At 36.5% G+C, this 20,535-nt stretch overlaps 1 protein-coding gene across 4 annotated transcripts in view; it reads left to right on the top strand.

Annotated features, from left to right (window-relative positions):
- ZDHHC14 (zinc finger DHHC-type palmitoyltransferase 14) overlaps positions 1–20,535 on the top strand; it is a 95,124-nt gene that overhangs the window by 48,553 nt on the left and 26,036 nt on the right. For 2 of the 4 annotated variants that reach the window (XM_058802140.1, XM_058802138.1), the window contains exons 2-3: positions 4,177–4,337; positions 13,246–13,404. In XM_058802140.1, the coding sequence (XP_058658123.1) occupies positions 4,177–4,337; positions 13,246–13,404 (320 nt within the window). Of the gene's footprint in view, positions 1–4,176; positions 4,350–13,245; positions 13,405–20,535 lie in introns of all 4 variants that reach the window. The other 2 variants (XM_058802139.1, XM_058802137.1) reach the window with 1 other exon arrangement.

The following is a 20,535-nucleotide window of genomic DNA, read 5'->3' as shown; positions in this document are numbered from 1 at the left end:
AACCCAAGCTTGTAGGGCCTTTTTTTAAAATTAGTGTAATTAAGTGTGATAGCTATCTCATCTTTGCATTAAATTTGTATTTCTATTGTTTTCCACATGCCAACTGAACAAATATTAATTTAAATCTTCAATGTATAAAACCCTGGTTTGTTGGGGTTTTTTTTAAATACAGGCTCAACCCCTCTCCAGATACCCGTACTGGATAGATTTGTCATTCACTGAGTCTCCTCATTAGTGAATTACTGTCAGTGAACCTTTCAGGAAAGTCATCATCTTTCCAGGAAAGGCCTTCAGGAGACTTCTTTTCTTTCCTCCCCTTTTCTCATGACAGTGCTTGAAAGTTGTAGGACTCTGACTGTGCTCCTCAGCACAGCTCCTAGAAGTGTTTTTCTGCTGATCTCAGTAGCCACAGGGAGTGTGGTCACGCAGTGACGAGGGCTGCTGGGTGGTAAGAGTTGCTTTTGTACTTCCCCTGCATCCTTTGTTCACAGGGGTGATGCTTGATAATTATCTCTTCTGTGCCAGGGTGTTTTTATTTTTATCGAGCTGTGACAGACTAGTCTTCCACCAGATTTTATTTCCCTCCTACACTCATGCAGACTTTCACATGATGCTTCAAAAAAGCAGCTGTGAAGGCAAGCAAAAAGCAAGGCTAAAAGTATCAAAGTTCTCAATTAATTCAAAACTTCAAGTTATGTTACAGTTTGCTGTGTGTGGATCCAAACATTCTTGTGTGAAAAAGCTATTTTCAGAGTAACAGTTTCTAATGGGGTCGGTGGTCTAGTAATAATTTCTAAAAATGTGGTTTCTGGGATAGGCCTAGTCAGTACTTGCTGTCCTTGCAGATGCTGATTTAAAACAGCTGTTTTACCTTGTCTAAGATGTAAACTGAGGATGTCAGTTCATATCTAGTCATCACCAAGTGCCACTTGGAAAAGGTTTGTCACTGCTTGCTCTGCAGTAGGACAGACATCTGTCCTGGAGCTCTCTGCTGTTTATCAAAGTGTTACTGGCAGTGGGCAGGTCTCTGCACAGGGATTCCCTCTGCAGGGGGAATTCTGAAATTTGCTGTCAGGAAATACTCACTAGCGTTTGCTTTAAGAAATCACTGAAAATACCCTCCTAAAAAGATACTTCTTGTAATATCCAAGGGAAGCTGCTGCCTGAAGGGATACATCCTCAGTTAAATTAAGGAATCTGAGCAAACATGAGGGATAATCTTTTTCTGTGTTCAGTATTTAACAATTCTAAAAGTAGTAACACTAGAAGTGTTTAAAATAATATTGACTTAATGTAGCAATACAAATACATTTGTTATATAAGCATGCAAATATAAAATATATAAATATGCAAGTATATTTCTACAGATTTTTTCACACTTTTGACCTAAGATCCATGTTTTTAATTTGAAGGCACATTTAATAGATTTTTTAATAACTCAGGAGAAGTAAGATTTTTCCCCTTTTTTTAAACAAATGTGAAGAAAAAGAGGTCTAATGGTATCTGCTCATTTTTGTTCGTTTTGGTTTTTTTTAGATTTATCTCACAAGTATTTAAAAAATTAATTGGATGTTTTTAAAGGAGAGATGTCGTAGAGCTCTCTGCAAGCTCATGTAATATTATATGGTCTGTACATAAATCAGACTGTATGAAATGGTCCTGCCCAGACCTAATGTCTGACTTTCTGTAAGGAGCTGCTGTAAGAAACTGGTTTCTCAGCTTGAAATAATTTTTTAATTGGTGGAACGTGACTTGGTTATTAGATGCCATCTTCAGTCTTTTCTGCATTACTGCTGAATTAATTTCAAGTCAAAGGTGATAAAATATATGTTGTTAAACCTTAAAAGCAACTTTAGGCAAAGCAGATTATCTCGTGCTTGTTGTGCAGATTGTACAGGGCTTTGAGAATGGAGATTTTTTCACTGCAGGTGGACTTGGTTCGGCAAGGCAGAGACAGATTTTTTCATGCTTTTTTGCTGTACTGCAAACATTGCTTTTCAGCAATGTTGGGCTTTCTTAGTATTTCAGCACATCAATTTTTTCTTTCTACCATTTTCATGTGAATTTATTGTTAAAAGGAAACATGTTGGAGTCATGGCCCTTAGTTTCCATCCTGTGAGCATCAGTGAGAATTTGTGTATGTAATGCCATTGCTGGTTTTGTGTTGGCAAGTGTTGAAGTAGTACTGTGCCTACTGTGCTGCCCTGAGATTATCTCAAGTTACCTTTCACACACATAGAGTTCTTGTTTGGTCAACAGACTTCAGCACAGTTGCAATTTCTTGAGTACATGTAATGAATAATGCAATAGAAGAGTGAGAGAACTGTGCTATATTTAGTGTTCATTAATGTACACATTCCCTCTAATCCTTTTAAAAATATGTTCTTGCAGCCTATTTGTACTCTTCTCTGAGCACATTACGTGGTTTTGATTTCAGTAGTCCTTTGTGGCCAGAAATAAATTGAGCAGTAGGGCATTCGTGCAGTGTGAAAGCTTCTCTTTGGCTATTCGTTCTGACTGGCTTTTCCTGACATGAGAGGAGCAAGGCTTGTAGCTACCAAGGCTTACATCTTGCTGCTGCTTCCTTTAGCTAGCACTGATTTAATAAGTCTGGGCCTTTGAATATTTTCCTAAAAGCATACATATGAAGGATGTTTCCTACCATTTCGGTGGTCTATTTGTTATCTGAAACCCCAGTATCTCTTGGGCCTCATCTTTTTTTAAGAACCAGGTATCTTTTTATTCTTTTCTAACTTGTTGCACCTGTAGTATTGCATTAATGAAGGGAGAGATGATTTCCACTTGTTATGGTGTACACCATGTCGTGCATATGGACTCACTGCATCCATGAAACCCTCTAGGTTTGGTGAAGCAGCCAAGTTTTTTTAAGAGGGTTATGCAGGGAGATAAATGCTTTGTACATGGCAGCTGGTATGAAAAGTGTTTCCATTCTCTCCCCATCCTGTTGCAGAAGTGAAGGACAGTGGAGCTGACATTGTCATCACTTGCTTAGAGTTAACATTCCACTGAGGTTAACTGACTTGCAGTGCAAAAGCTTGCACGTCTGAGTCATCATTTCAGGCAGTCAGCAGGAATAGGGAATCTATTGTTAATTAAACTTGATGAAGAAGCTTTAGATGAAGCCCTAAGGCCTAGAACTTGTTGATTTTTGATTTCTGTTTTTAGGCTCATTTTATGACTTCTTATGCAGACATCAAAAGTACATGAAGCCATCTTGGTACTCTACCCACACCTACTTAATATAAGAGCTATGAAGAGAGTCTTCAGCCTGTGTGTTGTCTAAGATGGTGCTGCAATACTTCTGTAATGTCCAAGTGTTCATATCCCTTCTTTTTGCAGAGCTGTAAAGAGATACTTATATTTGTGTATTGGTTGGATTCCAGCCTTTCTGTCCATTTTGATTTAATCATATGTGAAGCACAGAGGAAAATTTGCTTGAACTGTAATCCAGTCTTAAACCCTGCGTGTATATTGTAAATCTGGTAAACATAGAGCCATTTTTGCCCTGGTCATGGGCTGTTGATGTTGCCGTAGACATGCCCCTGGCTTCTTTGCTCCCAGGTGTGTTGACCTGTCATTTGCATTCTTCTTACTTTGTAAATGAGTAAACAAATTTACTAACTTACCAGAAATGGGTCAAGAAGGAAAATCAGTAGACACGTTAAAATATTCAGATACACCAAGACTGTTAAAGGAATGCGTTGCATGTTCTTGAGCACCATCTTTCTGGTGGATGATAAATCCATTTTATAGACTTAATTATTTATTTCAGTGTGGCTTATTTCTTCATATTATGGGCTTCTTCAGATTATTTCCCCTTTCCTCTCTCTGCCCAATTTACTTTTATGTAATTGGGCAGCAGGTGAAGAAATATATAAGCTTATTATGCTGCAATAAAAATATTTTATCTTCTTATGTAAATGAGTATTGCATATAGTGAGGTCATTATTATGCTACTTGTGCCTTTATTATATTGAATATACTATGAAAAATGGCAGAGCGCATAAACAGAAATTTCAGCTTCAGTAAACATTCCATGGCAAGTAATGCATCATGAGAAGAAGGTGAATTCTTCATATGCATTTATAGAGGTAGAATTTTTGAGAGCAAGTTGCATTGTGTGTTGCTGATTGTTGACTCTTTTTCCTTTTGCAGTTGCCCGTATTTGTCAGAGAAGATTACCCCTGCCATTCCTGCAATTGGTGGGATCCTTTTCTTTTTCGTGATGGGGACCCTGCTGCGCACTAGTTTCAGTGACCCTGGTGTCCTCCCCCGCGCAACACCAGATGAGGCAGCAGATCTAGAGAGACAAATAGGTAACACCGAAGGTCTGTTGTCTCTTCCTTTCCTCCCGAGGGTGCATGTGTGAAGGCAGTGTGCTGCTCTGCTCCTGGCAGGAGTTACTCCTCCCTTGCCACAGTCATTATTCTGCAGCTGTAATGTCTGCTGACATTGCATGATTCCTGTGGAAAGATGATTGATAAGTCCTTCACCAAGAAAGCAAACAAAACCCTGGCCTTTTACAGTGATAGTTATTACTGTAAATACTTCTCAGCAAGTCTGGTAGAAATCTCTCTGTATTTTTAAAGTGTTTTTGACAAGAAAGCTGATATTGCAGAAGATCTACAATTGTGTGTTTTTAAAACAGTGTATTTTCAGAATTTTAACTGAATTTAATTATGTTATTTATAATGCAAAAGAGTCAGAAAAGTCTCTGTGTTAATATACAGTAAAAATGTTACTTGTTTTTTAGTAAAGCAAGCATAATTAAAGTATAGAGCTGGATTTAACCATTCTTGCTTAGCAAGAGCATTGTTAACTAAATTCTGTAAGTGGGACTTCTACAGGTACAAATATGCTGAGTAGCTGAATACATAAGAGAACACAGGATGAGTTTGTGCAACTGCTTCATAAATAGTGGGTTTGTGAGCTTAATAAGCTACTCAACCTTAGTAAATGCTACTATATCTGCTTTGATATGATAGTGGAAGTTCCATTTTTTTGAAGCAGTTTCAGAGAAGTGCTCACTCATGTAATTGAAAAGACAGGTAACAAGTCTGTGCAAGCACAAGAGAAATACTTGCAGCCTCCTTGATGTTTAATACCATAAGTGCAGTTCTAGGCTTTTTATGATAGAAATATTAAAATGTTTGCTATTTATCTGAATATCAGAAGTGCATAAAAATATGGAAAAATATAATGAAGCATTCATTTAGCACCTTTTTGTAACCAGTGTTATGATTTACTTTTATTGATCTCCTTCAAGGAATTCTTTGCTTAGAATAAGGTACCACCTTTAGTGCAAAACACAGGTACAGGTTCCTGTTCTGGGAATTCTTATTTATCCTGTGTTCACAGAAGCACTGATCTATGTCAGGAAATAAATTATTTCAAATAAGCAGCTCACAAGAATAATTTTATGTTGGCATCTGTCAGAGTTTTGACAAAATACAAAACTAAAAATACAAATTGAATATACTAGAGGGGACAGTCAAATTGCTCCTGTGTGCCGCAATTGCAGAACTTGTGTTTAAAAATGATAATTATTTTGAAATGGTATTGTATACTTGTTCACAGGTTGAGGCTGCTGAGCTGATCAAAGCCATGGTCTTTTCTTCAGCAGTAGCAAAGGCAGTACTCTTCCAAGAAGGGCCAGTGGAATATTGAAGCGAGGAATTACAGTGGCAGCAAATGTGGAGTCCCCAAGCATGAGGGCTTATGGCAAGTGTAATAGAGGAACAAGCTAGCTAGCTATAAGAAATCATTCTGCCCTAAAATTGTGATTCTGGATTCAACAATGGAAGTGGAGAGAAATATTTTTGTACTGTTACATTATGTGGTTTTTTATGTGCCCAAAAAAGGTGTATCCTAGTGGAGTGCTATCTGTGCAGCAGGAAAAGCTGAATGGCTCCTGCAGCTGAAGAGAAGACTAGATTTTCCAAAACTATCATGCAGGCTGGATTCCCTTGCTGTACCTTTCAACTTGAGGCCCCTTCTAAAGATGGGGTGCAAGGTTAACATTAATTTATTTTAGACAAGGAGGTTCTTCAGATAACTCACCTAAAAATAATGCCTTTACCAAATACTTTCTTTGCTAAAATGTGCTAATGTAGCCTATCTCTAGCTTTCACTTTATTAAAATCATTCTTAGATACCTGAGTCTTACCCTGCCCTACTGGTCTCTTTGAGAAGCAGCCTCCCAGAAATTATTACAGATGCACTGAGAAACAGTTGTGTCCCAAGACAACGAATTGTAATTTAAGAATGCTATTTTGAAGTTCTCTTGAAGTGTATAAAACTTTATTTTTTTACTTTAGAAAGCATAGACCAGGATGAGCTGATTAGGAAGAATGGTTCTCAAAATAAGACCTTCTGAAGAAGCTGTCAGTACTTTGTCCTTTCAGATGACTTTCTGGGAACAGGGTGGTGATATTAAGAGCAAAAAATGTTTCTACCTAGGCTATCAGCGTTCTTCAGGTGAAGAATAGGGGACTAGCAGAGCTGTCATGCTGCTATTTCCACCCCCTGTGTGCAGGAATGGAAACCAGTTTTTTCTTAAGAATTTGCTGTGTTCATAAATAAACAAAAACTGAAAAGAACTGAGAAAAAAAGAAAAAAGAAATTGTCCAAAAAACAAAAGGAACTTCTGTTATTCAAAAATACTATATTTAATGCAAATCATCAAGCTATCCTCATACAGAGGAAGGTTGGGAAGCGGAATAAGAGGCCATTTTGACTCTATTTGATTGTGGTCAAAAAGATTACTAGTGCCAGAAGTGGAGATAGTTCCTAAAGGTCAGTATAAAAGGATGGCACAAGCATATTGGGAAAGGCAAAAGGAAAATAAAGTCAGTTACAATCAGCAAGGAGCAGTAGAAGACAGCAGGACAGGTTCTGTTAGAGGTCACAGGAAGAAAGAAAAGCTGCAGGCATGCTGTGTAGTTGGGAAATGAGAAATAGCAGAGGACAATCTGTGGGATTCAACACTGCTTTGATCTCAGAAGATAACTTGTACACTTCTTGATAGCTGATAGAAAGAGAAGAAAGAAAGTAATTGTAGTTTAAAAGTCTGTTAATCCACTATCCTGTATCTTTATTGGTTTATCTAATGTTCTGTTTTAATAGAAATCTGTCAGTTCTATCACTAGAAACTGTTCTCTGTCTGGAAAGACATGCTACATGATCAAATTATAAGAATTGTGACTGTCAAAGGATTGGGGCTTGTGGCTATTTAAGCCTCAAAACAAGCAACAGAGTATTTCAAGAGAAAATGGAGTGTAACCAATCTGATATCCTTCACCGAAAGAGTAAATGTCTTGGTGGGAAAGCAGATCTGCTTAATTTTTCACTCTAATTAAGCTCTTGATGGTGTCCTGCATAGGATTCTTTCTATATAAGTTTAGGAAATAAGTTCTAGATGAAATTGCCACAAAGTCAGTAAGTACCTTTTCAAAAAGTCACTCTAGCAGCAAATGCTAAGTGCTCAAATAGGACCTTTCTGAGACTGATTGTGGGTTCATGAGGAATATGCTTAATTCTGAAGTTGGTGCTGAGATGGAGAAATTTGCAATCACTGGGTTTGATTTTTTTTTTAAATGTATTTTAAATAGTTTGAGCAGCATTAGGGGAAAACCACAAAATGCATGAATACAAGTGGAAATCAAATACTAATGGAAAGGGGTCTAAGTGGTGAATGGTGCAGGAAGAGGAGACTTGAGTATTATTTCCAAACAGATTGGGTTAGCACTGAGATGTTACAAAAAGGAGGAATCCTTTTTGGGACATGTTAGAAGAAGAGTGGTTGCATGAACCAGAAGAAGTGACATATTCTGAGATACCCAGTGGTGATGAGGGCTCAGTTCACTGTCTGGTTTTCTACAACATATGTAGAAACTCAAGATAAAGGCAGCTAAGCAGAGAAGTCTGGAAAACAGGACCCGTAAGAATATTCATTACACATGTGCATTTGGCCTAAGAGAGAGGAGAAGCAGAAGTCTTAAAGTACTCCAGTTTGCTGGGGTTTTCATATAATGTAACAGAACAACAGCAACTAGATGTATGAGGCTTATATAACATAAAAATCACTGAGGGTAACTTTATTTACTATAATTTCACTGAAATGCAGCAGGATTTTTTTCTTTCTTTAAATGCAACATTAAATGTACTGATATTGTATTTCTACTTCAATTATAACTTCCATTAAAATTGAAAAGTAATTTTTCCAGGGGTACCCTAGCTGTAATTACATTATTGTCATGATGCATGTAAGCATGACTTCTACAATCACACAAAATATTGTACTGAGAGGGGATTTTTCTTCTATGGAAACCTAAATACTAAGAGCAGCCTTATTTCATAGCCTCTTTGCAGTTACGTGTCTTTCTTGGAGTTGAGTCAGTGTTAAGTCACTTCAAGTGGAAAAATTGTGAACTTCTGAATATGAAGGCTTAGAAGGATAACCCAATCTAGGAGAATGACTTTTGTAAGCAGGAAAGCATTTGTCCAGTTGATATACACAAATTTAACAATTCTTCCACAATAACAATCTTGTTTGCATTGGATAGGTGATGCAGATAATTGAAGAGATGGTCATGGTAATTTATCCTCTCAGCCTTAAAATGCTTTGGGTTTTTCTTCAGGCTGTCATAAGTTATGTGTATCTTCCTCATTTAATCTTTGCAATTAGTTCAGGCCAGTTCACAGGACAGCTTCTGCCTCCTTGTTTTGTGTTTTCCAAGCCCTGAACTCAATGTATGAGCTACACTGGCACACTGTCTCTGCAGATTGGCTGTCTAATTTACACTGATGCTCAAGACCACATTTGAGACTCCTTCAGAATTCCTTGCCTATCTTTCTTTTGTTTTGAAATGCGCAATTGGATTTCATTATAGCCTTATAAAATTAAATCCGTGCCGCAGCACAGGCATTTCATAGAACTGGCCATGGCCTGAACAGATACATACCATTTATGTTTAGCACGTTTTGCTTTCTTTACAAAAGTGAGATACCAGCTTCCTAGGCTTATAGTTGTACCTGAGACTGCACCCTTAAACAACATTCTTAAAAAAATATAGTGAAATTACTTTGTGTGTCAAGCAAGTCTTAAAAAGCTCTTCCTGTCTGTGCTTCTTTCCCTCAGCAAATCACTAAATACTACATTTCTTTCTGGGAACGAGCATACCATTCACATGAAGTTTTAGGCTTCAAGAAGATAATGAAATTCTACTTTTAAGAAAATAATATATTATTCCAGAAAAATCTAAGGCAGCAAGTCCTTAAAGTCAGGAGCAAAATGTGTTCTGTATCTCATGATGCCTATCAGATGAAAAACTATGTGAAGAATGCAGTTAGCAGCTGCTGGTTTCAGTCTAAACCAGGTTCCCAGTTTTGTTTGTCCCTGAGATTACTGTCTTGAAACAAGAGCATTTAAGTTCTCTTCCCTCCAAGAAATAAATTTAGTCTTTTGTCTTTTAGCCCACTGTTGTTAAACAGGTACCTTAAATTTGAACAATTAAACACACAGGAAGATATTTCTTAGAGATTTGCGTTGTTGGCTGGCTTTGTTTTATTTTGGTTAGAATATTTTCTATTGTTTTTCAGATGTTATGGGTTATAATAAAGATTCTTTTCATTACCTTTTCATTTAGTCCTCAGGAAACATTAGAATTGTTTCAATTTACTGACTTCTCAAATAATTATGTTTGAAGATTGAAATTGTGTCCTTTTAAAGTTGTCAACAAGCATTGCATGATACGGTTATGAAGCTTGTATAGAGGCAATGTAGGGCTGCCTTCTAGAGGCTGTTTGTCTCAAGTTCTTAGGAACATTGGCCAAAAAATCCAACTCTTGATTGAGCAGGAGAGTCCTGGTGATATGTATACAAACTTGCAGCTTCTGTCTTTTGTCAGCACCACTTATTTGTAGCATAATAAATTGAGAAATCCAAGTGGAGTTTGTTGTCCCATTAGGAGGTTGCTAGGTTGTGCTGTATCTCCATTAAGTACTTGGAGTATCTTTCTTGGAGCAGTTCAGGTCTCTTGGTCCTGCAAGGACATGAATCGCTTGCATGGGGTTTTTGTAATTATGGTAATAAAAATGCTGGAGCCCCATCTAGTGCATGAACAGTTAACCCTGCTAGAGAAGTTCCAAAATGTGTCAGAACAGAGAGGATGGATGGCAATCCCATTAGTGGATAAATTTTAGCCTTTTTTTCAAAGAACTTGCATTACTACATGAGTAATAGGTTGGATGAGTGAAATGTAGCAGTGATCAAACACAGTTTATTTGGAGAAGGTGATTCCATAAAGATTAATCTTTCTGTTCCTCAAAGAGACCTCATATATTGAAGATTTAACTGTGTTAGACCCCAAATATGAGCAGTTGAAATGAAGGCAAACTACAGTCTGAAAATTCACAGTGAGACCAGGACATGTTTAGCACACTTAGGTTAGATAAATTGTATTAAATCCAAGCACATTTGACCTTACTCTGCAGCTTGTTTCCAGGAAAAAGCTGTTAGTAAACAGAAAGACTGGAACATTCAGGTTTGATTGTGCAATTTAGGATTTTGAGAAAAATTCTCAGTCCCTGGAAAATCAGCAAGACTGTTTACACTTATTTCATTTGCTTGAGCTTTCACCCTTGGATTTCAAGATTAATTTGCCTTGGAGAGCTAGGAATTGCTGTCTGTGAACTTCCCTGCAAATGTTTGAGAGGAAATCCTCTTAGAAGACTGGTGTAAATAAAATGGGCTGGACAGTAGTCTCACTTCTGCACCAGAGAAGACAGAAGTTGTCTTTGAGATTCTGCCAGAGCCCATCTAAAATAATTGTGGTGCACTTTATGAGCTTCTTGAAAGGAGGGGAAATACTGAGTTTAGTCAATCTGCCTTTTACAAAATAAATGGTTATCTAGGAAAAAGAGCATTTCCCATTGACTGATTTAAGTAATTTTCTTTCAATTATTATGTACATACTCAAGAATAATAAGATTTTGTAAAAGAAAAGAATCTGAAATATTACTGTTATGTTAGGAAATTTAATGCGTCAGTATCTCTAGCATACAAAGCTACACCTAGATGAAATTCAGACTTCAGTAGTATTTTTATAATTATGCACCTAAATCTGAGTATCAAATGAAAATATTTGGGTTTTTAACGAACATTCCATGCCAGCATGTGTTAAATGCTTTATCCAATAAAATTAATTTGTAGGGCTAATGACCTATATTTGTGTTCACAGTTTAAGTCTTATCTTGACCAAAATATGGTCAGAAATGGGTCTAACATTGTGTTTTGTAATGCCCAAAGATTTCTGGAAGGTCTGTGACTATTATAAGCTGATTGGTTATAATGTCACCAGAAGCTTTCTTAATGTAACATGAATTATAAGAAATTCTTCCCTGTCTTCTGGATTAAGTAACATCCATGTCTCTCTAGAGCTTTAAATACTATAAACACAGTTGTGCTGTGTTTCCAAAGAACAACTTTTCAGCTTATACACTGAAATACACTGGTAGCATTACTTAATCTGAAATATTTGTCTAGTAGTATTGGCCTTGAGGTCAAAATCAGTATAACTGCTAGTTATGGGAACCACACAATAATCCATGCTTCCATGTGCAGGTTGTACAACCTGGCTAGGCATCACAAGCATGTTGCAGGAGTTGCTTTATATCCAACACAAGTGAATGTCTTTACCTCATCAGGCTGTAGGAGGCTGCTTCTATGCTGCTCTTTTTTTTAGTATTCACCACTTCATTCTCATAATGGATATTTAGGAGCTTTATATCTAGACTCCATCCATCTCAGCTATTGCTCCCTTCATTTCATCCTCTTCTCCATTAGAGTTTTTGAAGTCTGGTTGTTTTAATGGTCAAGTTTACAGTGGTGTCCCACAAAGACTTTTATTTATTGATGCATATTTATGGATCATATTTATGGGCGAGCACTTTGCAGATGAGAACTCCTTAAGTTGGATTTGCTGCCAAATCAGCATGTTGTATAATCGCACCTTTGCTAGCACGGCTGTGCTGTTGCCAGTTTGAATGCCTTGCTAGGTGGGAGACTTTCTTGTTGCCCTTTTGGAAAATACATCATTTGTAGTCTGTGTAATTGGCAGAAATCGAAATTGTGGGTGGTATTTCTAACAATTTGAGCTCAAATAAAAGTCATAGATCTTTTAGTAACAAGCCCCACATGAAAGTGGGACAACTTAAGACGCAGTTGTTCAAGTGACTTGACTGTGACTTTGAAATGTATTTTCATTCATATATTGGAAAAATATTTTATTTTACTTCCCTATTGTCTTAGCTGATCTGTTTTCCAGGTGTAATAAATTTTGGGGCTTCTTTTCCCCTTCTGTGGTTTGATTTGATTGTGATTACACAGGAACAGATAGACCTAGAAAAAGGCACCATTTTTACATATTGAAGTTTCAGACTAAAGCTCAGCTTGGGCAAAATTGAACTTTATTTGCCTAATCAGTCCTTTAGATATTGGAAAAATTACTGATAATATCCTAAAATAAAACTAAAGGGAAGCTTAGAAAAAAAACCCAAAACACTACTACTTGTCTCCAGCAAGGTAGTTGGGAACAGGTTTTGTGCAACAAACAAACTTGAACGTGTGTAGAAGTAACACTGGGAGTTGGGTGTTCAAACTTCTAAGCAGCAAAAGCTGTAAGATACTTTTGTGAATGTGCTCTGTTTTATCACAGCATGCAAGAGATAGCAACATTCACCAGGCTCATGACAGAGCTGCTGTTGCTTAAGTAAATATGCAGATTCTCTTCTAGGCTGTAGAATTTCTGCAGCATTTCTAGGGAGATTTTTTGTTATTACAGGAATTCTGAAAAAATTAGGAAGATTCTAAAGGTAATGTCCAAGTTTTGCTGTCCTACACGAGTAGTTATAGTTGTCTATAATATGTTATCTAAGAGCTATTTGGGGGTGTGAAACTGTAAGAATTCTGGGATCAAGGTCATTGTCAGCATTTGAGACTTGGCTTTGAATGGTTTCTTTGATTCAGATTGATTGACTTTGGATACTATTTGCAATGAAATGTCTCTTTGCTGCTTATTACTCGAGAATTAGAAGGGGAAAAATTGTTTATTTTAAATGTGTGAATACGAATTTGAAATTTGCTATAGAATGCTATTGGGCACAGTTTTGTGCATACATCATAGCTCATGTGCAACATTTCATGTCTTGTATTTTCATGCTTAGATATAGCAAATGGCTGCAGTTCAGGAGGATATCGTCCCCCTCCCAGAACAAAAGAAGTGATCATCAATGGACAGACAGTGAAACTAAAATATTGTTTTACTTGCAAGATTTTCCGCCCACCTCGTGCCTCACATTGCAGCCTTTGTGATAACTGCGTAGGTGAGTAAAAGAAAGATACAGCATATGTTCAGCTGAGTAGCTTATATCTTGTAATGAATACTTTCCATAGGAGACAGAAAAAAAACAGTTAGTGACGAGATTAGTCATGAGGTGACTTGGCCTATTCATCTTCCTTTCCTACAAGATCTGTTAAATGCTAAGAATTTTAGAGGAGGCAGAAAATGAGACTTGGCCTAACAGATGTTGCTAGTCTAAGAAGGCTTTTCTAACCTGCCCTAATGACAAAGAACACACCCAACTCGAATAAGGCCACATATAATGTGTGACGACCTTTCCAAGCTTTTTGGGAGTCTCAGAATTGTTTTTTTCACCAGACTAAATTGAGGGCAAGGAGCTGCTTCTCCAATTCATTAGTAACTAACTGTAAGGCATGGTTCAAATGGTTAGGGCTGTGTGACCAAAATACACACTGTAGGTGATTCTTACCTTTGAGCAGATTTATGACTAGATGTACTTACGTCAGAATCCATAAGAAATTACTCGGCAAACATGCTCTTTTGAGAGTAAGTACATGTTGTCAGGACCTAAGCATATTTTATAATTATGGGGTTAGTTTTTTTCCCTCTGAATATCTTGTCCTTTTCATTACTGTTTTCTGTGGAGGTCAGACAAGGTGATTAAGATATGCTTGGATTTAAAAGCAAACAAAAAACCCCTACCAATCAAATCTGAGTGGTTTCCAGTTAATTAGATCACATTGGCAGTTTAGTGCAGTTGATTAACACACTGTTGAGTCTGGATCTTATGCATTCAAGAAAATAATGTAGAAAGATGTCTCCAGCTGAGAAATGTAATTGCAGCATTCAGCAGTGATATTTTTAGATATAAAGCAGTCATTGGAAGAATTGGAGTTTTATGTTTAGATGATACTGGTTTAGGGAATGCACTTAGATCAGACTGAAAAGCTTATTAACCTTTTGGCCCTATAGAATTGATTGGTATCTGTAGATGGTTCCTTCAGTAAATAAATTTTTCTGATGTGTTAAAATTTTTTAAGTGCTGCAAAAGCTATTGAACTTGCTTTTATTGAGTAAGTAGGGATGTTTATGAAATGCAGTTGGTAGATTTTTCAGAAAAATATTTTAACAAATGTGTAACTTTAATACTACAGTGTTGTGATACTGCTCAGCAAAATGGATAATATGTAAATACAGTTGTTGTCTAGTGTGATAAATAAAAGTTGAAAAGCTGTTGTCTTTACCAAGAGAGCAAAAAGTAAGAGCAAACTTCACGTGTACAACCTGAAGCTTATTTTAAAATAATGGTTTGGTTTTTTAATGCACTGGTATGAAGGATTTTCCAATAGGTTATTCTGTAATCTGTGTCCTTTTCATACCACATCTGGAAAACCTGTTCTGTAAAACATTAAAGTAGTGATGGTAGGGAAACAACTTACATTCTTCTGATCATGTCTGTGATGAAAAAACAGATGTGAATTATTATTAATATTTATTTTAAAAGAGTGAGTAAATTACTTCTATAACTGAGATGTTTTTTCTTCTCATAAGATAGGTATGATCATTGTAATTTCCTCTTGTACATTTTTAAATTTGGAGTTGTTTTAAATTTGGATTTATTTGTTTTAAATTAATTGAATGAATTTGCTGTGGTTTTTCTCCTCAGTGTTTATAATAGGAATTACAATAAGTTGACTTTTTCAGGGTGCACTGTATAGTAGCTTTGTTTCCTGATTTGATACAGGTGTTTGTCATGTAAATATTTGAATGCAAAAAGTGAGATCTACAAGTACCTGCAACAATTTTATATTAAAAATAGGTGTCAAGAAAACTGGATGGCCTGTGTGTCTGTGGAAATGTAACAGTCTGAGAGTGTACACTTAATCAGAGTGTGTTATGCAGTTTGCCACCACTTCTAAGTTAGTATTGTCTATATGATGATGCTTTTATTTAGTTTCTGAAGAAATATTTTAATAGCAATGAGTATTCTTGGGTCACTGTTTGTTAGTTCCTTACTGATTTAACAAAACCTGTGCACAAGTAGTCCTATGTCACATGCATTTGGACATTTAAGTAACTTACACTATTTAAACATAACATGATATTTAAGCAGCTCACTACTAGTATGACCATGCATTCCTTTTTACCACATCATTTCCAAAGATTTTGCTGCAGTTACAAACCAGCTACAGAGACTCTGTGGTAAAGGAATGGAGTCTGTCCTCAAACCAGCACTGCTCAGAAAAAACAGTGCGCTACTTTACCTGAAAGCGCCTTATGATACTTAGCAAATGAATGCAGTGTGAAAGTGAGGTTCTTTCACTCTGAGTTTTCTATAATTGTTTTTTTATTCTGTAAGGAATCTATGGCAGAATTTTAAATATGTAAGTACATACAAAAACTTACTTTTTATTTCTAATTGTTTAGTAAGCATATCTGTTACTTGACCTTGTTTGATTTTTGTTTCCTCGCTGTTTTTTATAAATGTCTATGTGGTATTTGTAGATAAAAATGACAACAAATAGCTTAAAATAAGAAAAAAAAAAAAGAAGAAAAGAGCTAATTTGAGTTCTAGCCATGGTAATAATTCAGACTCCTTTAGCTCTACAGTATTTTCCTAGTAGTGTCTAGAAAAATCTCTAGTTTCATACAAATGTCGTTTGTTCCATTTATGTAATACCTTAAAAAAATTGATTGAATAAGTGTTCCCTGAAGCACATACCTTGGGTGTATTCCTGATTTGCTTTCTTTACTGCCTCTGTGAATGTCAGTTGGAAGTTAGCCCCTCAAGGGTTTTGTGTACCATTATGTTGCTCAAGAATTACAAATGAGTTAAACATAATATGCATCTGAAAACAAGAGATAAAGACTTCAGGATAAAAGTAACCAAACCAGACATAAATTCTGAGCTCAAGGTAGTTATTGCTGTGTCTTGACAGGAGGTTTTGATGGCACTATGTAATGCTAGAAAGAAGGCAGTGGTTGGACTTGCTTCTGAAATGACCTAATGGCAGCTCTTAAATTTATTTTTGGTCATTGGAACATTGACTGTGTAATATCCTTTTTGTTGGGTTTTAATAAATAATTTTTGTTTTGTTTAATTTGATTTCTATGGTGAAAACTGAACAAGAAGCACATGGCTATATCTAAACAATATGGGTAATTAATTTCCAAAGCACACATAACACAGACAATGTAAGACAGTGAGAATTACCAGTGTGATCTGGGGACAAGCTTTTCCCTGTAGCTACTCCAGATATCCCCATCTTCCTGGCAAAAGAACATCAATCACTTCCAAAGCAGGCTGAGAGTGGCATTGTAACAGTTTGGCTTTTCTGACGCAGACAGTGTTTCTGAGAACAATTTTCTCAGGACTTCGTAGTCCTTTATAATCAATGTGTTCGTCAGGACTTTGGTCTGCTTGGTTTTAATTCTGTTCTGTAGCACTCTTTCTTCATTATCTTATTATTTCCTTTCTTGCCATCACTTCCTTTTCATGGCCTTTGCTTATTTCCTTCCTTACATTTCCTGCAGTGAATAGAGTTTTCACTTCACTTTCACTTCACTTTGAACCTGTTAAACCTTAGCTCCGGTTGTCTTAAAATTACCCTTTTGCTGAACGGCTAAAAGCACAAATTTGGCTGCTGTGACTGTTCTTTTCTTTTTTCTTTCTTCTCTTATGTATTTTTCCCAGTTTTTACAGGTGAGAAATGGCTTGGACTCTTTTTGTTTGTGTGCCCCAAAAAGGTAGAACAAGAAGGTGCCAAATGGAGTACACACGAGCACTCTCAGAAGTGATGTATTATTTATGATTGTGCCATTTGTGAAATTAGATGTACTTTGGAAATTCAGGGAGCATGGCATGTGTGTCAGGGTTTCTAAATCCTAAGCCAATGGACTGCAAAATATGTCAGTCTCTTTAAGAAAGAAAATCGTATTATAGGTTACTTAAGAGACATTGTGGCTTATGCATTGTTCTTTGTATGAAAAGAATGCAGAGATGATCAGAACATCTGACTCTGTAAATGATGTTGTAAACCTCAAGATGTCAAAGTAAATATTAAAGAGAGAAATTATCAGTTTAAAAAATTAGAAACCTAAGAAAATAAACACATATTTACATTCAGTGCAGAATCAATTTGCAGAATGGTTAAAATTCCAATAAAAAGACAGCAGTGAAAGTGTGTAAAAAATGTGCTTTCCTGTAGAAAAGAGAAAAACTAATCTGTAAACTTTGTGAATGCTGTTACTTGGTGAGGACACTATGCTTCCTCTAGGGACAAATTTGGGGTTTTAAAATCCCTTCCTCCACAGCTGGGTGTGTGTCAGGCCCTTGTGTGGGTGTGCCAGGGTGTTTGTACTCGAACGGGTATGTAAAGAGAGGTTGTTAAGCACTGAGGTCCTTCCTTCACTGTGCACTCTTTGTACCCCCCAAAGAGCAGCCATTCTGCTGCTGCCTTTGAAAGTGTCACCATTAATGTGCATGCAGCCAAAGGAGTTTGTTAATTAGTAAATATTTATTATTGGTGAGTGCAGTGAAGAGATCTATGTGACAATACAGTTTAATTACTATGAGCTATCCTAGGGCAATGGCTGGATGTTTTGCTAATAAATCAATTGCTATTTTTATTTTGAGAATTAAACATGTTTATTTTCTTTCTGTGAATAGCAATGGTCTGCTAAAGTTGATTAGCATGCAAAAAGTTGTTAGTGCAACTTATTTTCTTAAAACCCCACCCAAATATCATAGCTGTCTGGAACAGTTTAAACAGTCATGAAAGTGAAATACATGTTGATAGCCCTTGTGTTTGTTTTTCTGACTGACTTTTTGTTGTAGATACCCATGCACATTATTAATTTTTTTCATTAATAGAGGCCCATCTTTACTGGTGTCACATTACTGTTTCAATTTTTTCAGTTTACATCACCTTGGAGAGATGAGTCCAGAATGTAACTTGAAGTAAACTTTTGGTATTTCCCAACATGAGGGCCAGAAGATGCTTTCTTGCTGTTTGGTTTTCATGGGGTGTTTTGATTTGGAATCAGTGTATGAAAGTGCTGAAGCTTGGTGATTTAAAGGATCCATTGTGCATTGTCCATAACAGATGTTCTAAATTAACATCAGTGTGCCTATAAATGTAATCTGCAATTGATCTTTTGTAATTCACTGCTTTTTTCATTTGGATCTCTACTCAGATTTTATTCCACAAAAGTAACAGCAAAGGTATTGTCAGGGGAATGACTGTCAGGCAGGTGAATGGTGTGTTAATTAAATTGATTCAAGTATTTGATTGCCGCTGCCAGTTGATGGCAAATCCTATCAGTGGGGGTGGTTTTTAAAATATTATTTAAAAAATAATTTTCTAAGTAGTGGTGATTTCAGTTGGTGAAACTGAACATTGGAGCTAAGGATAGTTGTTATGAATATGCTGTGATTATTGGATATAAATTTTTTTATGTTAAATTATCAGATATTGAACTGACTTCAAAGAACTTAATTTAGTGATTATATTTGCTTTTCTGCCTGTGTGCATCACTTTCAGCAGTTGGGATTGGACTGTTATATCTTAGAAGAAAAAAAATACTCTTTGTAATAAAACATATTTATGTGGATTTCTAAAAACCTCATTTGTCTTCTTGAACATTTCAAAGAACAATCAAATTCTGAAGGCACTATTTGTTGTACAAAATGTGAAGTCAAGAAGCCCGAATAGATGTGATCATATCATGACATCATAGTCCTTCAAAAAGCTTTAATTGTCACCATTATAAATACATGCAGATGTGTCAGTCTCTACATAATTACTCAGTGTGAGTCCTTGACAATGAACATTGTAGTTCTGTGTTGTACTACTGCTACTATCAAAGTAATTTTGAGTCATCCTGGCCCAGTTGGTTGAGCTGTAATGTGACTTCTTACTGATGCAGGATTTCCAAACTCTTTCCAATCATGAGATATATGTTTGCATGTTTTGAACAAAGACAGTAACATTCAGGGATGCCTTAGGTATGTGCCTTTGTCCTACAATCCTTTACTTGCACAGGGTGGAAAAATTACCAAGTGAATTCTGACTTTTGCTCACTGGAATCTCCTGGTAACATGACCTAGATATTTTTCCACCTGTCGACTTCTTATCTTTGAGTCCTACCTTCACATTGAGCTTTAGAAAATGTGTGCCGGTGTGCAGTGATCCAGTTGAGCAAAGAAAAAAGGTAACAGTTAATAAATACTGCAAACTGAAGGGACAAGCTGGCCTACAAGTGTTCCATTTAAAAATGCTTTTGCGTTCCTTGTAAATTATTAGGCTTTCATTAAATGTTTTGAAAAGGAAAGGAAAGCATTTGGGTCATTTTGTGCACGGTTTCCTGGAGTGTAGTGAATGAAAAATGGAAGCAGAACATTTAAGTATTTAGGAGTCTACATGCTGTGCTGTGGAAAAGTAGAGATTTGACTCTTTGGTTCTGAGCAGCAAGGAGCGTGCTTTGGTGCGGCTTCTGAAGGAAGCGCTGCATGTGTAAGGCCATTGCTCAGTAAAATGGGAAATGTTCTCAGTTTGACTTTTATCTGAGATATCCAACAGTTAGTGTTTCTTATGCAAGTTTTAAATATAAATGTTTCAGGGAAGGTAAAAAATGGGGAATGTATGAGGTAGAGTGTTTTTCTGTTATACAGTTAGCATAGATTATTAGGTGAGTGTTCATCAGACCACTTGGGTGAGTGTTAATGAGAACACTGAGTCCTGCTGACAGCTTGCTGCTTCCAAAGGGATTTGAATGTCCTCATCTTTATTTCTTTTTTCCTTATTTCCCTGATTCTCTTGTTTGTGCCTGTTCACAGACCATTTGGTAACACAGCCATTGGTAAGTCAGTTTTTCTCACTCATCAGTGAGCAAAATAATTCCTTTATTTTTCTTTCCTGGTAGTCCAGGGAACTGAATTGATTCATCATCAGCTTAAAAAGAAGAAAGTGGGATGAAGTGGCAGGAAAAGGCAGCATTTGACCATCTCTTTCACTGCTACTATGGTTTTGGATTGGCTCAGTTATCTTGTGAAGCTTCATCCTTTGGATTTAGTTATGGGGGTGCTGGCTATGCTCGGAAGTTATTATTTAAATTCAAATATGATGATCACTTGGGAAAGAGGAATGAAATA

The sequence above is a fragment of the Ammospiza caudacuta genome, chromosome 3 (genome assembly GCF_027887145.1).
Source record: "Ammospiza caudacuta isolate bAmmCau1 chromosome 3, bAmmCau1.pri, whole genome shotgun sequence".
Lineage (NCBI taxonomy): Eukaryota > Metazoa > Chordata > Aves > Passeriformes > Passerellidae > Ammospiza > Ammospiza caudacuta.
This window is presented reverse-complemented; position numbering and strand designations above follow the sequence as displayed.